The sequence below is a fragment of the Physella acuta genome, unplaced genomic scaffold (assembly GCF_028476545.2).
Source record: "Physella acuta isolate Inbredline_101_S28 unplaced genomic scaffold, ASM2847654v3 ptg000857l, whole genome shotgun sequence".
Lineage (NCBI taxonomy): Eukaryota > Metazoa > Mollusca > Gastropoda > Physidae > Physella > Physella acuta.
Window position 1 is genome coordinate 173,182 of NW_026732374.1, and position 22,215 is coordinate 195,396.

The 22,215-nt window shown below is 33.7% G+C and overlaps 1 protein-coding gene across 6 annotated transcripts in view; it reads left to right on the forward strand.

Annotated features, from left to right (window-relative positions):
- Positions 1–19,725, forward strand: part of LOC131952185 (putative leucine-rich repeat-containing protein DDB_G0290503) — a 45,221-nt gene extending 25,496 nt beyond the window's left edge. For 3 of the 6 annotated variants that reach the window (XM_059314747.1, XM_059314750.1, XM_059314749.1), the window contains 17 exons: positions 179–393; positions 1,002–1,194; positions 1,864–1,946; positions 2,243–2,338; positions 3,022–3,247; positions 4,655–4,783; positions 5,333–5,457; positions 5,932–6,058; positions 6,598–6,738; positions 7,267–7,293; positions 8,625–8,642; positions 9,018–9,137; positions 10,089–10,165; positions 10,699–10,789; positions 10,921–11,007; positions 11,740–12,271; positions 13,726–13,904. In XM_059314747.1, coding sequence (XP_059170730.1) covers positions 179–393; positions 1,002–1,194; positions 1,864–1,946; positions 2,243–2,338; positions 3,022–3,247; positions 4,655–4,783; positions 5,333–5,457; positions 5,932–6,058; positions 6,598–6,738; positions 7,267–7,293; positions 8,625–8,642; positions 9,018–9,137; positions 10,089–10,165; positions 10,699–10,789; positions 10,921–11,007; positions 11,740–12,234 — 2,250 coding nt within the window. In that variant the 3' untranslated portion in view covers positions 12,235–12,271; positions 13,726–13,904. Of the gene's footprint in view, positions 1–178; positions 394–1,001; positions 1,195–1,863; positions 1,947–2,242; positions 2,339–3,021; positions 3,248–4,654; positions 4,784–5,332; positions 5,458–5,931; positions 6,059–6,597; positions 6,739–7,266; positions 7,294–8,624; positions 8,643–9,017; positions 9,138–10,088; positions 10,166–10,698; positions 10,790–10,920; positions 11,008–11,739; positions 12,272–13,725; positions 13,905–19,592 lie in introns of those variants that run through there. The other 3 variants (XM_059314751.1, XM_059314752.1, XM_059314748.1) reach the window with 3 other exon arrangements.
- Positions 19,726–22,215: the final 2,490 nt, after the last annotated feature.

Below are 22,215 nucleotides of genomic sequence, written 5' to 3' on the forward strand. Positions count from 1 at the left end.
TGGAGAAAGGTGGTGGTGCATAGGGAAGTCTCTTTCTGGTCCCTGGGTTCGGATGCACTCAGAAACTTTACCAGTTTAGAAAGAAAATATTATCTTTTGTACTAAGGTAAAACATAATGTTTACCTCCTAAGTGATAAAAACACAAAAAAAAATTATTTTTGCTTACCATTTTCCCAGGATGAGCAGTTATCTCGCCAACAGATAGAGAACTCAATCAGAATGGTGAATGACCTGATGACCAAGCTGTCCATCAGAATCAAGACAGCAGAAGACAGAATCATAGAGGAGAAGTCTGCCCTGTCTTCCCTTATATCCCACACCAAGGGGGTGGAGCAGGCGGTGGTGGCAGGGCAGCACACACTCTCAGTGAAGAAAGACTCTCAAGCTTCCAAGTTGGTATCTTGTATTTCATTGGCTAGTTCTGTTGCTTTATTCCATTGGATAGTTTTTGCCTTATATTTTTGAAATAAGTTTATTGGTTAGATCAGCAATCAGCTAATTGTGCCAGATTTAGAACTTCTTGGGACTCATTAAATAATCAGATAATAAAGTAATAGACATGGCTTTATTAAAAATAGATGTTTAAGCTTATTTTAAAATTAAAGAGTTGTTTAACCATCAATCATTGGTATTTACATTTTAAGGCACACAAACTCACCTATAACTTAATTTGATTCCTGAAATGATTTTCATACAACTATCTGATTTAGCAGCAATTCTAAAAAAATAGTTAGCTAACTCCTCCAGGGGATTATAGCTTATAAAGAAATGTGTACATTAAAACAAACATTGAAATTTTGCTAGATAGTGACAATCACAATAAGAATAACAAAAATAATCAACTAATTTTTAAAAAATGTAATCTGTCATAAAACAACCACTCTACTTCAAGAAAGGACATTGAAGTTAACTAATATGCAAAGAGATCATATATAATAATAATAATTAATCACCAAGACTAAAATCTATTTTAAATATGTATTTAATTTATACAAACTAGAATCCAGGAACTGACTCTGCAGTTAAGTGATATGCAGAGAAGTCGAGATCAGCTAGAGAAATTAACATTTAGTTTAACAGAGGAACTGAGGAATGTTAGGTTAAAGTTTGAGACACAAGCCATGGAGCTCTCCAGTACTGTCAACGACCTGAAGCTGAGGTCTAGGAGGTTGGAGGAGGAAAATAAAGTGCAGGTTGGTTACAGATTCAATTTTCATCAGATTCACTTTATCATCAGATTTACCCCATCATCAAATTCACCCCATCATCAGATTTATACTATAAGCAGTCACTATATCATCAGATTCATCCTCATATTTACTCCTTCATATTCACCTCATCGTCAGATTCATCCTATCATTACTCACACTAACACTAGACTACTCTATTAATCACCCTATTATCAAATTCTCTTATCACCCAATCAACTCTATTATCATATTAATCCTATTATCAGATCCACTCTACCATCACACCCACCCTACCATCTATTCCACCCTACCATCACACCCACCCTACCATCTATTCCACCCTACCATCACACCCACCCTACCATCTATTCCACCCTACCATCACACCCACCCTACCATCACACCCACCCTTCCATCACACCCACCCTACCATCACACCCACCCTACCATCATTTCAACCCTACCATCACATCCGCCCTACCATTGCACCCACCCTACCACCACACCCACCCTAACATCGCATCCACCCAACCACCACACCCACCCTACTATCACACCATACCTACCATCAGTACCACTCTACCACCACACTCACCTTACCATCACATCCACCCTACCACCACACCCACCCTACCATCTGACTGTATAAACACATTGTTTACCCTCTTGTAGTTGGATGCCCTCAGGAAACAGGGTGACCTGTACAGCAACACAGAGACCAACACAACACACCTGAGAGGTCAAGTAGAAACCAGGTACCATTTACTTCAATTGTTTATAATCATGTGCAGGCTAGAGCTAGTCTAGCAGTAAAATATTGCAACATTTTCTTAAATTTTTATTTAAACATAGCAAGAACTTTTATTTTTATTCTAGAAAAATTTATTTTTTTAAAGTGTTGTTTTTCAATATATTGAAAAGTTACCTATTGTTTATAATGTATTTTATTATTTTATTTGTGCCTGCCTTGCTCAAATTGGTAAGCAAAATAAAATATTAGTTTCCTAGTTATTACTTAACCGTAATGAAATCTGTGGTCAAACTATTTCAGATTAGCAGAGTTAAGAGATGTCATTATGGAGATGAGGACCAGACAGGAACAGGAAGCGAATGAGAGACGTGGCCTGGAGCAGCAGGTTCAGCAAAAGTAAATATTTACCTTGTGAAATTACTGAAACAAAACTCATTACATAGATTTGATCTATTTGGTGATTAAAGTTTACATTAATTAAATAGGCCTAATCTACAAGAATATTTTTTTTTAAATATAAGGAAATAACTTTTTACAATGAAAGTGTTTATTTTTTATGTTGTTGAGAATAAGAAGTAGAAGATATAAGTTTTTTTTAATAAAAGTTTAAACTTCTTACTATTACAAATGAGAGTAAGTGGGGCAGATAATGAGACTGAACTAGCTTCATAAAATGTTATTTCTATAACAGTGTTGCTATTTTCTTAATTCCTACATCACATAGGAAAAAATCACTATTACAAAATTTATTTTAATTTTTTTATCTCAATTGGTCCCAGAGTTTCTTCCAGGCATCTCTTCGGGGGTCAAAGACCCCCCCCCCCCCCCAAAAAAAAAGTATACCCCCCCCCCCCCTGAACGAAATAGCAAAATTTCAAGTGCCCCCCCCCCCCCCCCACCCGTCCAGAGGAAAAAGTCTGGAAGAAACACTGATTGGTCCTTTCACTTTTAACACTAACACCCCTTCTTTTGACTGTCTTTAAAGAAATAGACACTTCCTTTTTTCTGAATTAAAAGTCGAACAAGTGCTCTAGCATACAAAGAACTCTTTGAACTGAATCCATTATGTCCACCTCTAGAATCAACATGCTGCAAGAGAACTTGTCAGAACAGAACCGCAAGAGGGAGGAGGCCATGCACGCCATGGACATGATACAGAGGGAGAAGGAGCACCTTTCTGAGAATGAGAAGATCAAGCTGCAGGGGAGGATAACTGAGTCGGTGGACGAGGTCAACAAGAGGCTGCTCACCAAAGAGATTAAGCTCAGGGAGGAGCTGCAGGATAAATACAAACAAATGGAGAGGGTGAGCGATAATTAATGAGCTTAAGCCAATTACTCTGATAGGACATGTGGAGTTGGTTGGTAATTATTTAACTTAGCCATTTAGGATGGAAGTACCCTATTGAACCTGACAGGTGAAGTAGCATTCACCTGTTTCAGCATATGATGGAATAGTGTCAGAGGCGTAGCGAGGGGGGGCGGGGGGGGACATATGTCCCTGGGCGCCGACCTTAGGGGGGCGCGCCAAACTGAAAGTTTGAAGGGGGGGTGCAAATCGAAAGTTTGAGGGGGGGGGGTGCAAATCGAAAGTTTGAGGGGGGGTGCAAATGAAAAGTTCAAGGGGGGGGGGGGGGGGTGCAAATTGAAAATTTGCTCCTGAGGGGGGCGCCAAATTGAAAGTATGTCCCCGGGCACCGGGAAGGGTCGCTACGCCTCTGAATAGTGTGGTCAGCTATGCTCAGCTACCTTTGCTTTCCCTATTGTGAATGAGGTACCCATCAGAGCTGGGTGGACTCAGTGACATCCTATGAACCTAGGCCTAGGTTTTGAACTTGAGGCTTTCAGGTTAGCAATCATATGCTCTACCATCCTATCAGATCATGCCCTGACATGTGGAGAGAGCCTAGAGTAATTAGTTACCTTAAACCAATGAGGACTAATGGAGCTAGCCTGTTAACCCATGATGCTTTTAGTTTTAAACACTTTTATTTAACTGTTTGTTATGACAGTAAATTCTGCAAAAACAGCAAGGGAAATAGCTTGTAAGCTGTATGCTTGCTTTGATTAGTTAATTAATTAAATAATTGATTTTTTGTGATAGTTAATTCTTCAAGAACAACAGGTGAACTAGCTTGTTAGTGATGTGCTTCATTTTATTAATTAATTGTTCGTTGTGGCAGTTAATTCTAAACAAGAAAACTAAATAATTAATTAATTGTTTTTTGTGGCAGTTAATTATAAACAATAAAACTAAATAATTAATTAATTCTTTGTTGTGGAAGTTAATTCTAAACAATAAAACTAAATAATTAATTAATTGTTTTTTGTGGCAGTTAATTATAAACAATAAAACTAAATAATTAATTAATTCTTTGTTGTGGCAGTTAATTCTAAACAAGAAGACTAATTAATTAATTAATTGTTTGTTGTGGCAGTTAATTCTCCAAGAACAGCAAGAAAACTAATTAATTAACTAATTGTTTGTTTTGGCAGTTAATTCTAAACAAGAAAACTAAATAATTAATTAATTGTTTGTTGTGGCAGTTAATTCTCCAAGAACAACAAGAAAACTAATTAATTAATTAATTGTTTATAGTGGCAGTTAATTCTCCAAGAACAATAAGAAAACTAATTAATTAATTAATTGTTTGTTTTGGCAGTTAATTCTCCAAAAACAACAACATAACTAATTAATTGTTTGTTTTGGCAGTTAATTCTCCAAGAACAGCAAGTCAGACAGAAGTACGAGACCACTGTCAGGGAGGAGAATGAGAAAAAATGGCAGGTGCTGAAGAAACTGAGTGATGAGGAACTTGCGACAATACGTGATACGTTTCAGGTACAGATTGTATGCATATCATCCTTATATTAGTGGCACATTTGATTGAATTTTTATGTTACCTATGTGTATCAGTGGCTTATTTGAATGAATGTATGTTATTTAGTCCTAGTGCTGGTAGTGTATGAATGTGTATTAATTCTTTGTATTAGTAGCATATTTGAATGAATGTATGTTATTTAGTCCTAGTGCTGGTAGTGTTCTTAAATGAATGTGTATTAATTCTTTGTATTAGTAGCATATTTGAATGAATGTATGATGTTTAGTCCTTGTATTCTTGGCATTTCTGAATTTTAAAAGTTATTAACTTATCCATTTTACAGCTGAAATATTATTGGCCTTAACTCAAAATAAGTCTGCTTTTGCTTTTATAAATGTTTTTGCTTAAGTATGGCATTGTCCTCAATGTTAAAACATAAATTTGAATATAAATCTTTATTGCTTAAAATTATATATTCCCTAAAAAGAGAAAAGCCTCATTATTCTTTTAGAACTATAAAGTCCTTTTATAAACTTTTACAGTATTTGTTTTTTTAATTCTAAACTCAGATGGAGAGACAGAAAAACAGAGAAGCAATTCAAAAATTAGACGAGTCAATAGGCCTTATAGAGAAACAGCTGACAGAGCAGAAGAAACAAACAGACAAAGTTGTTGCAGCTGAGATTCATTCACGGTGAGTCCTTGCATCAAAGATACAAACATTACAGACGTTAGACAAGTCGTATTTACCTAACACCAAGGATGAAAAAAAATTTTACTACTAGTTTTTACTATTAATTTTTGAAGTCACTGGGCCTAAGCAACTACCACTTTCATTTAGATACAATCTCAACAAATTGACTGCTACTGTTTAGTCATTTACAAGTCGCCATTGAACTATTGCTTTTGAAATGACATGTATCTACTGATATAGCAAGTGTTGTTGTCTTAAATCTGCTAATCGCTAATCACTTATTAATCCTTCACATGCAATATTCACCCTAAACACAGACCTTAAAAAAATTCTCGCGTTCTGTCTAATAAAAAAAATTCTTCAACCAATGCAAGAATAACGTTTGTGTATTTTATCATAAATTGTTTTAAAAATTATTATTTTTCTGTTAAAAACTTTAAAAATTGATGAAAGTTTAAACTATTTTTTTCTTAGAAAACAGCATGAAAAATCAACAAACGAAAAGCTGGACCATCTAAATGAAAAACTTTCAGTAGCAGCCAGCTCACTGCAGACCGCTATTGGGGGTGTAACAGGCAACTTTGCATTTCATACTGACAAGGTATTGTCACAGTACATAAATAGTTTGATTAATAAAGCTAAAATTACATTTGATCAAACTTTGATGATTTACTTTGTATTTTTTATGTATTTCATACGGACAAGGTATCATTATAGATCATGTATAGTTTGTTGAATGGAACAAATTGTAATTGTTTATACTTTAAATGTTTGCTTTTTTTTTTTTTAAATTTTAAATGTCAAATTATTTTTAAAAAATGCAATATATTAGTATTAGTTAATTAAAATAAAATACTCTTTGAAAACAAATGGGTTGTGGGGCCAGTGTGTTGTTATGTTCTCTGCTTGTTAGGGATTGTTTGATCAGCATTGTGCCCAACCACCTTGACTCCTTGACCATCTGTTAGAGCTGGATTGACATGGATGTTCTTTAGACCCAAGCCTTGGCTCTAAGCCTTTGACTCTCTTTTTAGCAATTAAGTGTGCAATATGCCATCCATAACTTAACATACTAACTGTTGATACCAGTTCACTTAGAATTGTCCAAAATTTGAATTCAACATTTTGTGTCCCCCACAGCTGAGGAACGAGATGAAATCTGTTTTAGCAGCCTCAGAGCAGGCAACCACACGTGCTGTGACTGACCTTGATGCCAGAGTTCAAAGTTTAAAGCAGAAGGTCAACGGCCTTGAGCAGCACTTGGATGGGAGAATCTCAGAGGTAAATTTTAAAAATACATCTCAAAAGAAAGTTTCAAATAAACTGTCCATCTAGCAAAATCTGCATCATAGCAACCGTTGATAAAAGTTATTATATACCTAAATGTGTTTATTAATATAAGCATCTGAATCTAACATTTGCCTCCTACTATGATGAAAAGTGTGCAACCAAAATTAATATCCTTGTATATAACGATGCATCTTAGTTTAAATCATTTTAAGTGTACAAAATTATGCATGTTGTATACAAAACTTAGGCCTATATTTTCTAGTATATGTGCAATTTTTATGAAACAGTATATATTGCTATTTTACTAATAAAACAAGGTTTGATATTATTGTTTTACTAAGAAAAAAAGCTTAGACTAATATTAGTTTTACTATTTGATTAACAGCTTGGCTTAAGCATAGCTATGCATATAAAATATGTTAGTATCATAAATAACAATAACTTAGTTATACATGCTCTTTTCCTTGTAATAACATAAAATATTGTTATAACATGACTAACAATAATTCACTTATACAGGCTCTATTTCTTGTATCAAACCCAGAGGTATATAAGTCTGGTGGCTTTATTTTATATTTTTTTTTACTACTCTTTTAAAATTTTAAGTATTGTGATTTTTTTCTATTTTCACATTAGAAAATTTGTAAAAAAAAAAAAAAAAAAAAAAGTAAGCTTACTGTGAATTTGTTTTTATAATAGACAACACTTTACAAACTAAATTGTTTTGGATAATCATTTTTTATTTTTGGATTTTATAATACCATTTTTAAAAATAAGGAATATTTCAGTAGAACTAACCCTGTTTTTCACATCTTTAAAGAATTTTAAATTGTTACATTGAGCTACTTTTTAGAAAAGGAATTATTATTATTTTTTAGTAGAAACGGTTACATTAGTAGCAGATCCTTTCTCATTCTCCTACCTTTATTTCTATTTTACCTTTCAATAATCGTCATATTTCTTTGTGTTTCATCTCTAAATCATTGTCATATTTTGATTTTTATATATGACTGATTGTCTTATTTGTTTTTTCTTTGAAAAATTAAATGTTTTTATTTCAAAATTTTTACCACATGTAGCAAAATGTTTAGCAATTTCTATCACCAATGTCTCAGCAAAACGTATAAATATTTCTTAACCAAACCATAAGAAAACTTTATATTAGGCAATGCACATGGAAATAATTATTTATAAGTATATTTAACTTTCATCCAATTTTCAGTTGTTTCACATAAACAAAAAAATAATTATAAAATTTTATATTAAGTGAACTATATAAACAAATAATTATATCCCTTAAGTGGTTGACGTGTTTTAAATATTGTATACATCTGTGTTATTTACAATTATATTCATTAATTTATGTTTTATCTTTATGTTAATTTGTTTCTTCCTATTGTAATAAAAAGTGTTATTTTTTTTTTTTTGGTTTATCCGATCAGTAAATATAATGAATTAATACAGCTTAAAAATCTGAAATTCTCAATAAATACTGATGACTGTAATTAAACTTAAAAATTTAGAACATCAGTTTTTGTTTTTATTCTACGAAAGTATAGACCACAATTTTATTAAATTTTATCTAGATAGTTATAAATCTTTTAACAAAGATTCTACCATAATGTTTTAGCCATTAAAAAAACAATGTGTTACTATATAATCATTGGCAATTAGTATTTGTGTGTTCTTAGCTCCTGCATATCTAAATGTAATTGGACCAGTAATACCACACCATACCTACAAAATTAAGGGTTTAACGTTTAGGCCTATATAGTTTTCTAGTTAAATAAGTCTAACCAACAAAAATTGTCAGGTAATTAGTATTTGTCCACTATAAAGTTTTAATTTCTGACTTGATTTATTCTCTGCTGCCCCAGGCCTTGGAATTAATTGAGGTAAAATTAAAACCACATGAGATTAATTTACCTGGCATTGTATTCAAATTGTTTAACATGAATAAAATAAGCTAATCAACTAATTATATATGTATATGTATATGTATACATATAAATGTATTAAAATCTGTGCTGTACTGTAATGACATATTTTTAACTAACCACTAATCTAGAATTACAAAACATATCAGCTTTTATAATTACTACTAATATTACAGTTTGCTTTTTGTAGCTGACGAATTGTGTCTAATATTCCCTCCAAAACATAAATATATTAATGATCTTTTACTGAAGAGATATAGATCATTGTTATATTTATGTCTATTTCTGTTGAGTAAAAGATCTATACTAAGTTGGTGTCTGTTTACTCTACAGGCTACAGCCATCCTGGCCCAAAACCTGAGGGAAAAAGTTGAGTCCATCTCACTGTGGCAGGATGTGACGAGCCAGACCATCAGAGAACTTAACCAGAGCATACAGGGGCTCCCTAATGAGGTGAGATTAATCAATACATGCTAATGTTTTTTTTTTACTTTTATTCTTTTTTTTTATTGTTTTACATATCTCTAGCATATTATAATATTGTTTAAGTCTTGGCATAATTAAAATGTTTAGAACTCTTGTTCAATTATTTAAGAATTCTCATTAGTCATGCTCAGTGGTATATCTAGCAGAGAAGGGTTAATTGTTCATTCAAGCAGAGTTATCTGTTCATTAGCACAGTTATTTAATCATTTGAGCAGAGTAATCTGCTCTTTTATCAGCTTGGCATGAAAGATTTGCATTCAGCAGAGAATAGAAAATGAGCTTTTATTCTTCATCTCTCACTACAGTTTCATATGTTTGATGTGGAACTCATTAACATATGAAAATGTAAAATTCTACAGTGAGGAAAAATCAGAGTGAAAACCCTTGGTTGGGTGGGATTGTTAGCTACTTTTCTAGCATATTGATTGAGTGTTATAGGCCAGGGGTCGGCAACCTGCGGCTCGCGAGCCGCATGCGGCTCTTTTGATATCAAGATGCGGCTCTCCAGCTCCTTGCACAAATACTAATAATCTTAATAAAAAAGTAAAATATTTGAATTAAAAATAATGTTAGTGGCTCTTCAAAACCACGGAAATTTTTAAAATTGTAACTTTTGGCTCTTCCGTCTCAAAAGGTTGCCGACCCCTGTTATAGGCCTATATTGACTCATCTAAGCTTGTTTTTTTCTATATGAATATGACATTTAGAAGTAAAAACTATACATTTTAATACCTGTTTATGAAAAATAATATATTTTTGGGTTTGGTGTATTTGGTGGTTGTTTTTTTTTTTTTTTTCTTTTTTTTTTTAATGTTTCAGGTTACCAAACGATTTGCTAAGTATGGTTTAATTAATTTGAATTTTAAACTGTGCATTTTATGCTGAAAAATAAAATCCTATTCAAATTATTTCATTTAGATCTATGCAATAGAAGAAAAACAAAAACAGCTCAAGTCTGATATGGATTCTAGACTTATGATGGAGTCTGAAGCCAGGTATGGCATTGTCTAGCTAACATACATTCTGTTGCTACTGTAGAAACGTTAATTCTTAAATCTCAAGAATTGACCATTACAAAAATACAAAAAGTAAGGTTGTCCTTTTGGTCCTGATGGTCAGTAGGGTTCGATCTATCTACTACATTTTTTTGTCATATTCAGCTTTACTAGACATGTAAGCAAAGTTCATCTGTTACTGTAGCATCTAAAGTGTTAGTGTGGTCAGTTCTATGCCCAGCCACCTTTATTTTTTTCTAACTTGAGTCACAAACACATCAGAGCTATGCGAACTAATGTTCCCATAGACTTGAATCAGGGATCTAAACTTGAGACATTTGGATTATCAGTTGTTTGCTCTACTTCTCAGCCACATTGCCTCAAAACATATATAAACTATGTGTTAATTTTCTACCTTTACAACAAAATTTTATTTTAGATTTTATTTTGGTTAAGTCAGTTCCTTAAACCTAAAAAGAAAATATAATTAATACTTAAAATCATTTTAAAAACATTAAATTTTTCTGAGACAGAATTCGTGAAATTGAGTCCTTGAAACACGAGCTCAGCCAGCTGAAAAACAAGAAAGCCCCACAAGGAGCAACTGCTGAGGAAATGCAAGAAGTAAATACTTTTTATACTGCTAATACTGCTATATAAATTCTTAATTTTATAGTTATGTTAAAGGGAGTGAAACCTTGCACAGGGGAAGTAATAAAAAAAAAACTTCTCTTAACATTCTGAATCCTTCTCAGGTTCAGGCGTCCATTAGAAAACTAGCTGAGTCAGTGCAGACAGTGAAAACAGTGATAGGTATGAAGCTACAAGCTGAAGAGAAGAAAGTAAGTTTTAGTTGAGCTAATCGTAGAAACAAAAACAATCTTTTATTTTGTCGTTTTGAATTGATTTATTTCTCACTTTAAAACTATTTGTGTAGAGATGTTTTGTTACAAGTTCTTGTTTTTATATTGCTTGTATTGTTTGCTTATAATTGTCATCATTTTGCAAATATTTATATTTTAAACACAATTAGTTTTTACTTTTGAAGATTTAGTAGATAAAAAATTTATTAGATTTTTTTTAAAGTAATACATATTCTGATTCTTATTTAAATATCAATTTTGCCAACTTGCATAAAAAAAATTTAGAAATTTTATTTTTAGAGCCTTTTTCATTTTGGTCTTCCATAAATGTTGTCTTGCAATTTGAGTTTATTTAGACTCAACTTCCCCCAAATTCCCACAAAAAGTGAACCCCACTTCCCCAAATGTTTGAACTCTACTTCCCTCACATTCCCACAAAAAAGTAAACCCCACTTCCCCAAAATGTTTGAACCCTATTTCCCCCACATTCCCACAAAAAAGTAAACCCCACTTCCCCAAAATGTTTGAACCCTATTTCTCCCATATTCCCACAAAAGGTTGAACCCCATTTCCTTAACATTTCCACAAAACAAAAATGTGAACCCCACCTCCCCCTAATTCCCACAACAGTTTTAATTCCTCCCCCATCTAAAATTGTGAGATCGCTCATGCATGACCTCCATCATTCACTTAACCTGTTGGTGTCTACAGCGTGAAACAGGCTACGAAGATCTCCAGTACCAAATTAATAGACTAAAAACCCAACTTGCCCATTCCTTAAGACTGACAGCATTAAGCACTGACCTTGACCCAGCAGAGCTGGAACAACTCTGGCAGCAAGATTTGACCAAGACCATTCCGCTCGGCCAAGGTAAAAATGTAAATGCCAGAAATGACACGGCCGGACAGCCGAGCTTCTCTAGGTCCAGAAAACCTGCAGGTGGACCCAGGTCTAAAAATCAAGAGGAAGAACAGGCGGACTGGGATCTCTTGAGTTCTATTGCCTTCCAGTCACATGACCCAGAGATGGATGAGGGTCAAGGTCATGAAAAGAATGATGACAGCAACACACATGAGAAGCTAAAAGGTCAAGTTAACGCGTCTGACTGGGATGATGGCCCAAATGATGTCACAGAAGCTGAGGGCAATGGCCCCACAAATTCAGATCATGGTGATAATAAATACGCAGAAAATGATGAGCATTGAACAAAGAATGCGTTAGTGATGATGTCATTTTGTTCAGGTAGAAAGACTATGCTGGAGTGTGAAGCCAAATATTTTAACCCTAACCCTGAGTGCAAGGATTAAAGCTTGGGATATTTATAGCATCTGTGTGGCGCAGCTGATCATACCACCCTTTAGCTCATAAACCTGCACTTTGTGTGTTCTTATCCTCAGTTTTATTACATTGTTTTTATAAATACATTTTTTAAAAGTTATTAACTACTATTAAAAATACAGTATTATAAACTGCAATGATTCAATAGTAAATCAGAAATATTTAAGCCTTGATTATTTAAAGATGTATGGCTCAAAGTACAGCAAAAAATTAATTTTTAATTTTTAATGTAAATATAGTTTTAAATTTTGTTTTAATTACAATAAATAAGTGTTAAAATAATTGTGTTCAATCCATACAAATAGTTATCACAAGCTATTTTAACATCAAAGAATGCAACTATACCTGGCAACCCCACAGCTACCTTTTATCATATTGTTCTTGCCTCCACCATTTGAAATGAGGCCTGTAGTTTGCCTGTTATTTTGTACTGTGAATGTAACCATCTTGTTTTGGCAGCTTTAATAATATCAGCCTTCTACTAGTGTGTGCTTTCTATCTTTTATCTATCCCTCAACATAAAAACTCTCTCCATAGCAACTGAAAGCTTCTTCCCAGTAGCATTAGCCACAAACATTAACTTTTTTTTATAGCTGAGTTACTTAACTGCTGATGAGTTAAATTAATTATTTTCTTAGCCTACTTCTGAAACAAAAAAATGTTTTAAAATTTTTAATTAATAATTTAATATTTAGTGGAAAAAATATTTTAGAATGATTCCCAGAGTTTAAATTTATTTTTATGGTTTGTTGTTATATTAGGACTTCTTAATTGACTTGATTAACTATGTTAAAAAAAAATGTAAGAATATTTTAAACTGGCAAATGTAGAAGAAAATTTAATAAACCAATGGTGTTTTTTTTACACAATCTATTAAGTTTTAATTGAGAAAAATTGTATTTACTAGAAGAGAATTTGAGAACGCAGCTAGTAAGTTAAGATGTAAATATTGTATTTATTGTGTGCTGGTTTTTAAAAACTGTTATTACTATTCAAATTATTGGTATGTTGAAGTGTAAATAAAGAGATCACACAAACCTACTTTATTTAGACACTGTTAAAATTATTAGAGTTATATTACATAATAATTTATAGCTTTATAGTTATTACATCTAATGATAAAATAATATAATTTATATAATTATATATATAAATATACATAAATATATATAAATATATATTTATATATATTTATATATACAAATTTTAATTGCATTTGGATAAAAAAATTACAATTTTTGCAGTTTCATAGTTAGCTTCAAAGATATAGTGATTTAATATAATTTACACTCTTTAAATCAAATACCTACCTAAAATTAAATTCCTGTGGTTTAACTTATCTTAACCTGTATTTTCAGCGGACCAGTGATGTTGATAAACTCCAGGACGAGATAGACAAACTCAAAAGCAAGGTTGGATCAAGTGCTTCTAACAAGCCAAACCCAAAAAATAATGACAATAGCAATGACCCAGATGATGATAGGAGGTAATGTTTTCCATGAAATTACAGATGGATTCTCTCCCCTTTGTCAACCCATTTTTACTTCCCTTTTGCCTAAACAGTAATCCTGCCTTGGTGATGTAAGCCAAAACTAAATTAAATAGATTTATCCATATTATTTTTCAAAGTTTTTTTTAAAGAACTTTACAACATAATTTTGTAAAACCTAATTTAATTTATATTTTTTAACTCCATTACAACCTATAACGCTTAGGCATCATTTTTACCTAATTATGTAGCAAAAATTGTTAATCATTTCATTCTTTTATGTGCTTGTTTAATTAGCTAATAAATCTAGTTTAATTAGCTTGTAAATTTTTGTTATGTATCCCTTTTGAGTTGTAAAAAAGTGTTCATGAGTCCTTAATGCTAAATTACCATGTTTGAATGTTGTCTTGTTTAAATTTAACATTGAACCTCATGCTACAAAAATAAATTTAAATTTGTAAAAAGCAGAACATTTTCATATTCTTATAAAACTAAGTTTTAATGGAATAAATAACATGTAAAGAGTTTTATTAACTTTTTAACAAATACAATCAAACAAGGCCCAATAATGGTCAAGATCTGTGATATTTTTACAATATTTATTTGTTTATATTTTAGTCTGTAAAAATGCAATTTAAAAAATGTATGTTAGATAAGCAATTGTTTCCATGGAGGACTCACATAAAAAGCCTTCCAGGCAACCTTTCGTAAACACATCACTTGTTTAAATTGTCTTTTTTTTTAATTTCCTGACTTGATAATAGTTTTTTAAAAGATATAATCTTACTGTGAATAGTCTATACATAATATCAAGATAGAGAAGGAAGTAAATATAAAAAAAAACATTTTTTTTTATTGTCACTGGCTAGAATTCCTTAGAGTATGTTTTATTTTTTAACACTCTTAAATGTTAAATAATATTAGCTTCAAAACAGTTAAGCTCAATAATGCCAAAACTAATACTGCTGATGCAACTCAAAAAACTAATATTTAAATTTAACATATTTGTTTGAAGTGCCAAAAGTAAAATATCAAATTACCGATCAATTTAAAAAACTTTAAAAGCTGCTCAGGAAGAGTTTTAAGTCTACAGCCTGATAAAGCAATCTTCCCTTGACACACATTTTTTACTGTCAACAAAATTGTTTCCTGTTTACCATATGAAATATTTTTTTATTATAAATTTAAAAAATAAAGATAGATTTAGTTTGAACTAGTTAATGTAAAGTTTGAATTTAAAATTATGTTTTAAAATTATTTTTTTTATAATTATTATACACATGTAAGAATTCCATGTGTTAATATTTTAATATGAAAAAAACCTGCTATAAAAAATGTAACTATTGATTGAATTTTTAATTGTTTCATAGTGTTTAAGTTACCTACATTTTTATTGTAAACCAACATCCCCCCACCTCCCTTGTGTTTTAGGCAAGTGGTAGTTTATATTTTTTCTTCTTCCACAATGTTACATAATGATTGCATTCAATATTTATTTCATTGTAGTCTTAAGATTACTTTTTAGTTGTATATTCCTAGAAAGAAATTTTAATTACTGTATGGTCACATAGGCCTGTTCTTGAAGTTTATTGTAAAAATCATTATTGATCAGTTAATCTAGATAGCTTATTAATTAATTAAAATTATTATTATTAAATCAAATCTACAATATCAGCACAAATAATACTACATATTTTTTTTTATATTTTACAATTAAAATATTATTAAATTAGTTATTCAAATCATAGGTGAGAAATAATATTCAAATTACTTTTGTTTGGTCTGAAAATCGGTATATTATTTTCATAATTTATACCAAAATAATACTGGATTGTTAGGCCTATCCGAAAACTATCTAGTTTGCTTTATTTTTATTTTTAGCGGCCTCCATCAATGACACTACTGTTGCTTTGGGTGGAACAATTTTCCTTCTTATCTCCCTTTACTTTTGCCTCAGACTGTTACACTACCCCCCCCCCCCCCCTTTTCCTCCTTCTCCACCCACACCCACACCCCCCACTCCGCTTTTTAAACACCGCACGCATACTTTTGAATTTGTAATGAGTGTATCATTGGATTTGTAAAGTCGTTGAACCAAATTTTAACTTAAAAAGAAAAATGAAGCAGGCTAATCTATTGAAAAAAAGTAGACCCATTTGAAGAAGCGGATCGTTTTCAATACCTGTCTCCATGGAGATAGATGCATACATATTATGAGGCTTGGTTTCACTGATGTTAAGTTGGCTAATCATGGATTCAAGGACTAGCGGATGTCTTAGAGGCGAATTGGTTACCGAGGATAACTTTGCTAGAGGGATTGAAATAGTTATGAAATAATCATCAGTTCTAATAGATCATGCACTAAAGCTACACATTTGCAAAACGTATCTGGTGCTTTAAATAAAATAGGAAGCAACAAAACTGTAGTTTGATGTTGTTTTTTAAACCTGTGGGGTCGTCTGTAAATGACGTCAAAATTTAATGGAGGATGGGGGGTCGGATTTTTATAACGATGTGTGTGGTTGGGGTTGCGGGTAAAATGTGACGTCACACTATTGGATTTTAATTTTTTTTACTTCATTTTAGAATTTATTTTTGTATTTATAAAAGAATCACGTAAATTATAATTTAAAACAGGTCAAAGCAATAATATTAAACCAACGCAGTTAATGCTTAATTCTTATAACAAATTCCGGTTTCTAAAAATACATATTGCTATTTTCTGAGGAAAATAAGCTGAAGTGTGACGTAATGTTAATTGTCTATCGATGTGGAGGGGCTTGGTAGGGAAACATCGTCATAAATCATGACGTCATTTAGTTATTTTTTAAAAAGAAAATAACGTGTTGGCGCTATCAAGTTGATGTGTTTACGCCTACATTTGTGTAAAATGAGTTAACTGAAGTTGGCTCACTCTTCTTCCCGCTCAACTAAACCATTCACACATCACCTGTAATCAGAGGCATAGCGAGGGGGGGGGGAGGTACATATGTCCCCGGGCGCCGACCTTAGGGGGCGCCAAAATGGGTTGGAAAAACAAATTAAAATCTCATTTTAGCTGCAGTTTTGCATTATAAATATAAAAAAATATATGGGGGGGGGGGGGTAAAAATTAAAAGTTTGGGGGTGGGGCGTGAAGGGTCGCTACGCCTCTGCCTGTAATATCCCCGCACAACAAAACCATTCACACATCGCCTGTCGTATCCCATCTCCTTTATTCCACCCCTGACAACGTGGCATCATTTATAGAAGCCGCCTTAGACCACACGACTTTGTTATTTTTTTTTAAAAATAGTTGTCTGGTTTTTCCTAGGCTTTAAAGTGTTTAGTATGACCAAGTTATTTTTAGCTTCAACCGGATATGCCTTATATGTTTAAAAACTTTTCAAATGATTGATAAAGGGAGAGCATTCCTAAATGTACTGCTGATTTTATAAACGACATATATATATATATATATATATATATATATATATATATATATATATACTTGCTGTACGCTACACTAAATTGTTACAAGTGTTATTGTTAGAATTACTATATGCACTATGTACATACAATTTTTATAATGGCACTTATTATGGTAGGCCAGATTTTCTCAAAGATAAAAAAAAAATGATTATACAGTTAAAATAAACTTCATATTTTATGTGTTTGTTTCCTTATTATGTTCAGACTACCCACTTCCCTCCCCAATTCTGCTTTACTCGTTGGAATTTGATGTCTCATTTTTTTAAATAAAATTGTTTATGTTAAATTGGGCGTTATTTGGGCTCCCAATCGTTCACGACAAGCCGATAAAGGTCAAGCGTCTAATGATAACTGAAGGAACGACAGACTGACGCACTACCTAGCGTAAGATGTTATTGTTACTGACACACAATTGCACTCGGCCTAGACAAGAAAATCTGTGCCAGTGAACTCTTTCTTTTAATAGAGGAAGACAAAAAAAAACTGCAAAGACGGACGAGTGATGCGCGCGTCTGTTGCCAGGGGCAACCAATGCAAATAAAATAAAATAAAAAAGATTTGTTTTGTGTGTCCTGCTTATTGTGGTTATCTCCCCCTCCCTGAGTGTAAATTTTGTTTTGTTGACGTCAAATTGGTTTATCTGTTGGCTGATTCCTGTTCTGTTTCGTTTTCCTTTTTGGTTAAAATCCACACAATGGTGAGTTCATGTTTTTTACCTCCCTTTTTGTCTCGTGTTTATATAAACAAGATTGCTTACAAAAAGCGATCAGAAGGGTAAAAAAAAAATGTCCATTTGTTTGCTTTTAGAACAAAACATTAAAATGGAGAAAGATACATTGCCGAGAAGAGTACAGTTGTAAGAATGGGGTGAAGGTCGCTAATAAAAATACTTCACAATTATCCCTACGCCCAGACTCCCCCCCCCCCCCCCCCCCCAACAAAAAACCAGTACATGGAAAATTTAAGCTGTTTCTGGTTATTCTTTACCCTAGTAAGTGCTACAACCTTGTTCCACCCCTCCCTTATGTAGCACATCGTAACAAATACCCACCCCCTCCCCTCCCACAGATCATTCAATATTACACCAAAACCTCAACGATGTACTTACAGGCTAGAAAAGTATCGTGTTCTACTAGAAAATTCGAGGGGTAGGGAGGCGGGGTAGTATGTTAGCTCTTCAGATGGATCAAACTTTCTAAGACAAAGTAATGGGGACATAACATACAGGTAGGTTTCTCTATACTTCAGTCGGTGAACTCTATACATGTAGGTGTGGGTGTACGTGATGACCTATTCCAACAACACAAACCTTCGGATTGTGATTTTTTTTTATTATTTTTTTATTTTGTGTTCCTGGTATTTCTAGTCATTCGTTTCTGTTCTAATTATTATCTTCCCTTGCTTGTTTAATTTAGTAGGCTTCGTGATAATTTAAACACCGTGGTAAGTTATCAAAGAAAGACGTGCCACAGCATACTGGGTTCTATTAGTTGTACCGTTGATGTCACCCAGTGATAAGATAGCAAATCACGAGGTTAGTATCTGGGATAGAGACCATAAGCCCCCCCCCCCCCCCCCATCACCACCAAATCCAAACTAGGTGCCGTGATATTTTTAAGAAAGAAGAAAACATCAGAAGGAAACTCACGGTATTCGCAGCTAATATCTGTGGGGTAGGAAACGCTCGATTTCTTCATCCTCTTGCAGTCTGCCTATCGTAAGGAAGAGGGGGAGTTCACCAAATAGAACTGTCCTCAGCCCATCACCTAATGCTAATCATAACTCTAATTTAATCGTCAAGACCTAGAATCGTGTTTCTACACTACGAGTCACTACATCGCATGCTTAGGGGTCATCCATAAATGACGTCACGCTTTTTTAAAAACTATTTTTACCACCCCCTCCCCTCAGTCACACGTCGTCACAAAAAGCCATACAACCCCCCCCCCCTCAAAATTCAAAATATCGATATTTTCCCAAAATCGCCAAAACTCTGTTAACATAGAGTATTTTGATCAATTCCTATTGCAATTTATTAAAACCGTTTTCTAAAACGCGAAATAACGGCTAAAACTCGTTTTCTAAAATTGCATTTTTATAATGCAAAAAAGTGACGTCACACCATCTGAACCCCTCACCACTCACCGTCACAAAATTACGGACCCCCCTCCCCTCTACGAGTGTGACGTCATTTATGGACGAAACCTTACCTATACAAATAGTGCATACATTAAAGCAACTTTTTTTGTGTGTATCTCTCCACAGGACTAAAGACAAGCCGCGAAGGGTTGGAGGAGGGTACGCCTACTAGCCTGCATGCCCTGTTTTAATTAACTGCTGATTGTTAATTATGTTGATTATGTCTGGTACACATCGTCTAGGTCACACACAGAGCGGGGTGGGTGAGTGCGGTTACCGAGTTAGCTCCCTATCGAGCTAAAGGGCGAGGGTGGTCTACCCAGGGGCGGCGACTTGAAAAGATACATCACAGTGACAAGTTAGTTTCGAGTTTCATCACTGAAGTTTATAGGCAGATTTAAGTAAAAATACAAAGTTTCTTTACATGATGTTCTTTGAATATTCTCATCATTCATTTAATGGCAGCATAGAAGATTATCCTACTTTTCAGACAGTAATGTTAATGATTAGATTATTAGATTATTAGATTATACTATTAAAATAAAAAATACTAGAAAAAGGCAAGGGAGTGGAAGCATTTTCGAAACGAAGCTTATTTTTTTCCATGGTCGGGTGTGTAAAAAAGATATGTGAAGTAGGCCTACAGAAAAAACAGCATTAGTAAATATGTAATTGTTTACATATGTTTGTTCTGTCGGAAGGTTAATGAGTGAGGTTTATCTTGTTTCTATATACACATGGTACGCCTTTCTCTCCCTCTCTTGTGTATGAGGCCATTTCCGGTCGAAGCTTTTGGTCATTAGCTAGGAACAGGATGATAAATCTAGCACTTCGCCCACCCATGTAGCTACACATGGGGGCTCCGTGTCAAACCTGGGCTCCGAACTCGCGACTTTCCGGTAAGGAAGCTCGCGGTCTACCGTTTTAGATATGACAGAGGTAGCTCGAGATGACAAGACATGTGTAGTCTGTCCAGACATGAGTCTGACATGACATGTGTAGTCTGTCCAGACATGACATGACATGTGTAGTCTGTCCAGACATGACATGACATGTGTAGTCTGACATGACATGACATGTGTAGTCTGACATGACATGACACGTGTAGTCTGACATGACATGGGTAGTCTGTCCAGACATGACATGATATGTGTAGTCTTACATGACATGACATGTACAGCTGAATGACAGGAATCGCCCAGCATGATATTACAAGCATAATAATCATTTCACTTGACATTGTATGCGTTGCTCACCATTCGGATGACATGTAGATCCCCCCTATGAAATGCGTCCTATCTAATGACCCAATTACACCGTGTATAATAAGTTAGGTTGGTATTCACCAAACCACCCCCACCTCTTCCTCTTAGCATCATAAGCTTGCGCATCCATCTATATAATAGAAAACATTCAATGGAAATGGATCTATCTCCATGTTTTCATGTCACTTTGTTAGCAGCTACGCTACAAATGCATCTTATGCTAGCTCTGAAACCAGGGCAGACGATTCATCATCAGTAATTCAGGGCATCTTTTTGTGCACAGTTCGTTAGCCTCATATGTGAATTCACACAAGCCATTTTCATACTTACCGTGGTTTGTTCAGCATTTCAATAGTTCTCTTTAGCAATGGATGCAGACATTTAAAAAAAAAGAGAGAGAATTTATCATTCAAAATTACAGCTAAACCAAAAAAAAATTTAAAATTATTCTCTATGATTTTTTTCGAACACAGGTGATGTAAAGCCAAAGCAATCAGTAGAGGATTAGTCGATAATGATCTCATACAATGTGGATATTTTGCGAGCAGTTTTTGGCTTGTTTGGTTTTTTCGAACTGGCGAATATCACGTGGGATCTCGGTGTATTTATAGTTCAATGGTACTCCCTTTTAGCTATGATGGGTACCTAACTCACGTTAGGGAAAGGCTGCTGCGCATAGTGCTGACCACACTATCCTTACATAAGCCGATGTCACAGAAAGACGTGAACTCTACTTAACCTACCCCATAGACCGTCAGATTTGGAAGGGGAACTTTACTCCTTTATACATTTTGTCTTATCTAGTCTTATATATATATATATATATATATATATATATATATATATATATATATATATATATATATATATATATATATATATAAAATTATGTGTGTGTGTGTGTGCGTGCGTGCGTCAGCGTGTGTCCGGAGATAAATATGACTTCGTTCAATAATCCTTACGTGGTCGCTACCCCCACCCCCCCCCCCCCCCCGACTGTGGGTACTGTCAGAACATAATGCTACCCAACACCCCCACCTCCCCCCCCCCTCACCCCCACACCTCGCTGCTGTGTGTACACCTAGACACTTGTTTAATAAGCAATAAATCTTTTTTTTTTAATCAAACATCAAATTGTTACTGGTAATTTCTTTTTTCGGTGTGTTTGGGTTACTGAAAGATGGTCGATAATGTATTGCTGGGTACAACAAATAAATATGGAAACATTCGGTCGCCTGAGAAACTTTAAAATACAATCATGTAGCAGAATAACAAAACTACCTGTCTCATAGTCAGACATAAAACAACAACTAACACATATTTACGGTTACACCCAACAACTTGCTAGTAGACACAAATTTGGCAAACATTTGTAATGTTTGGGTCACTACCTCACATACCAAACAAATAATTACCATCAATTGCTGGCAATTACTCATACAGTGTGCATGTGAGCAGAATGTCAGGGGGTAATTACTGTTGTA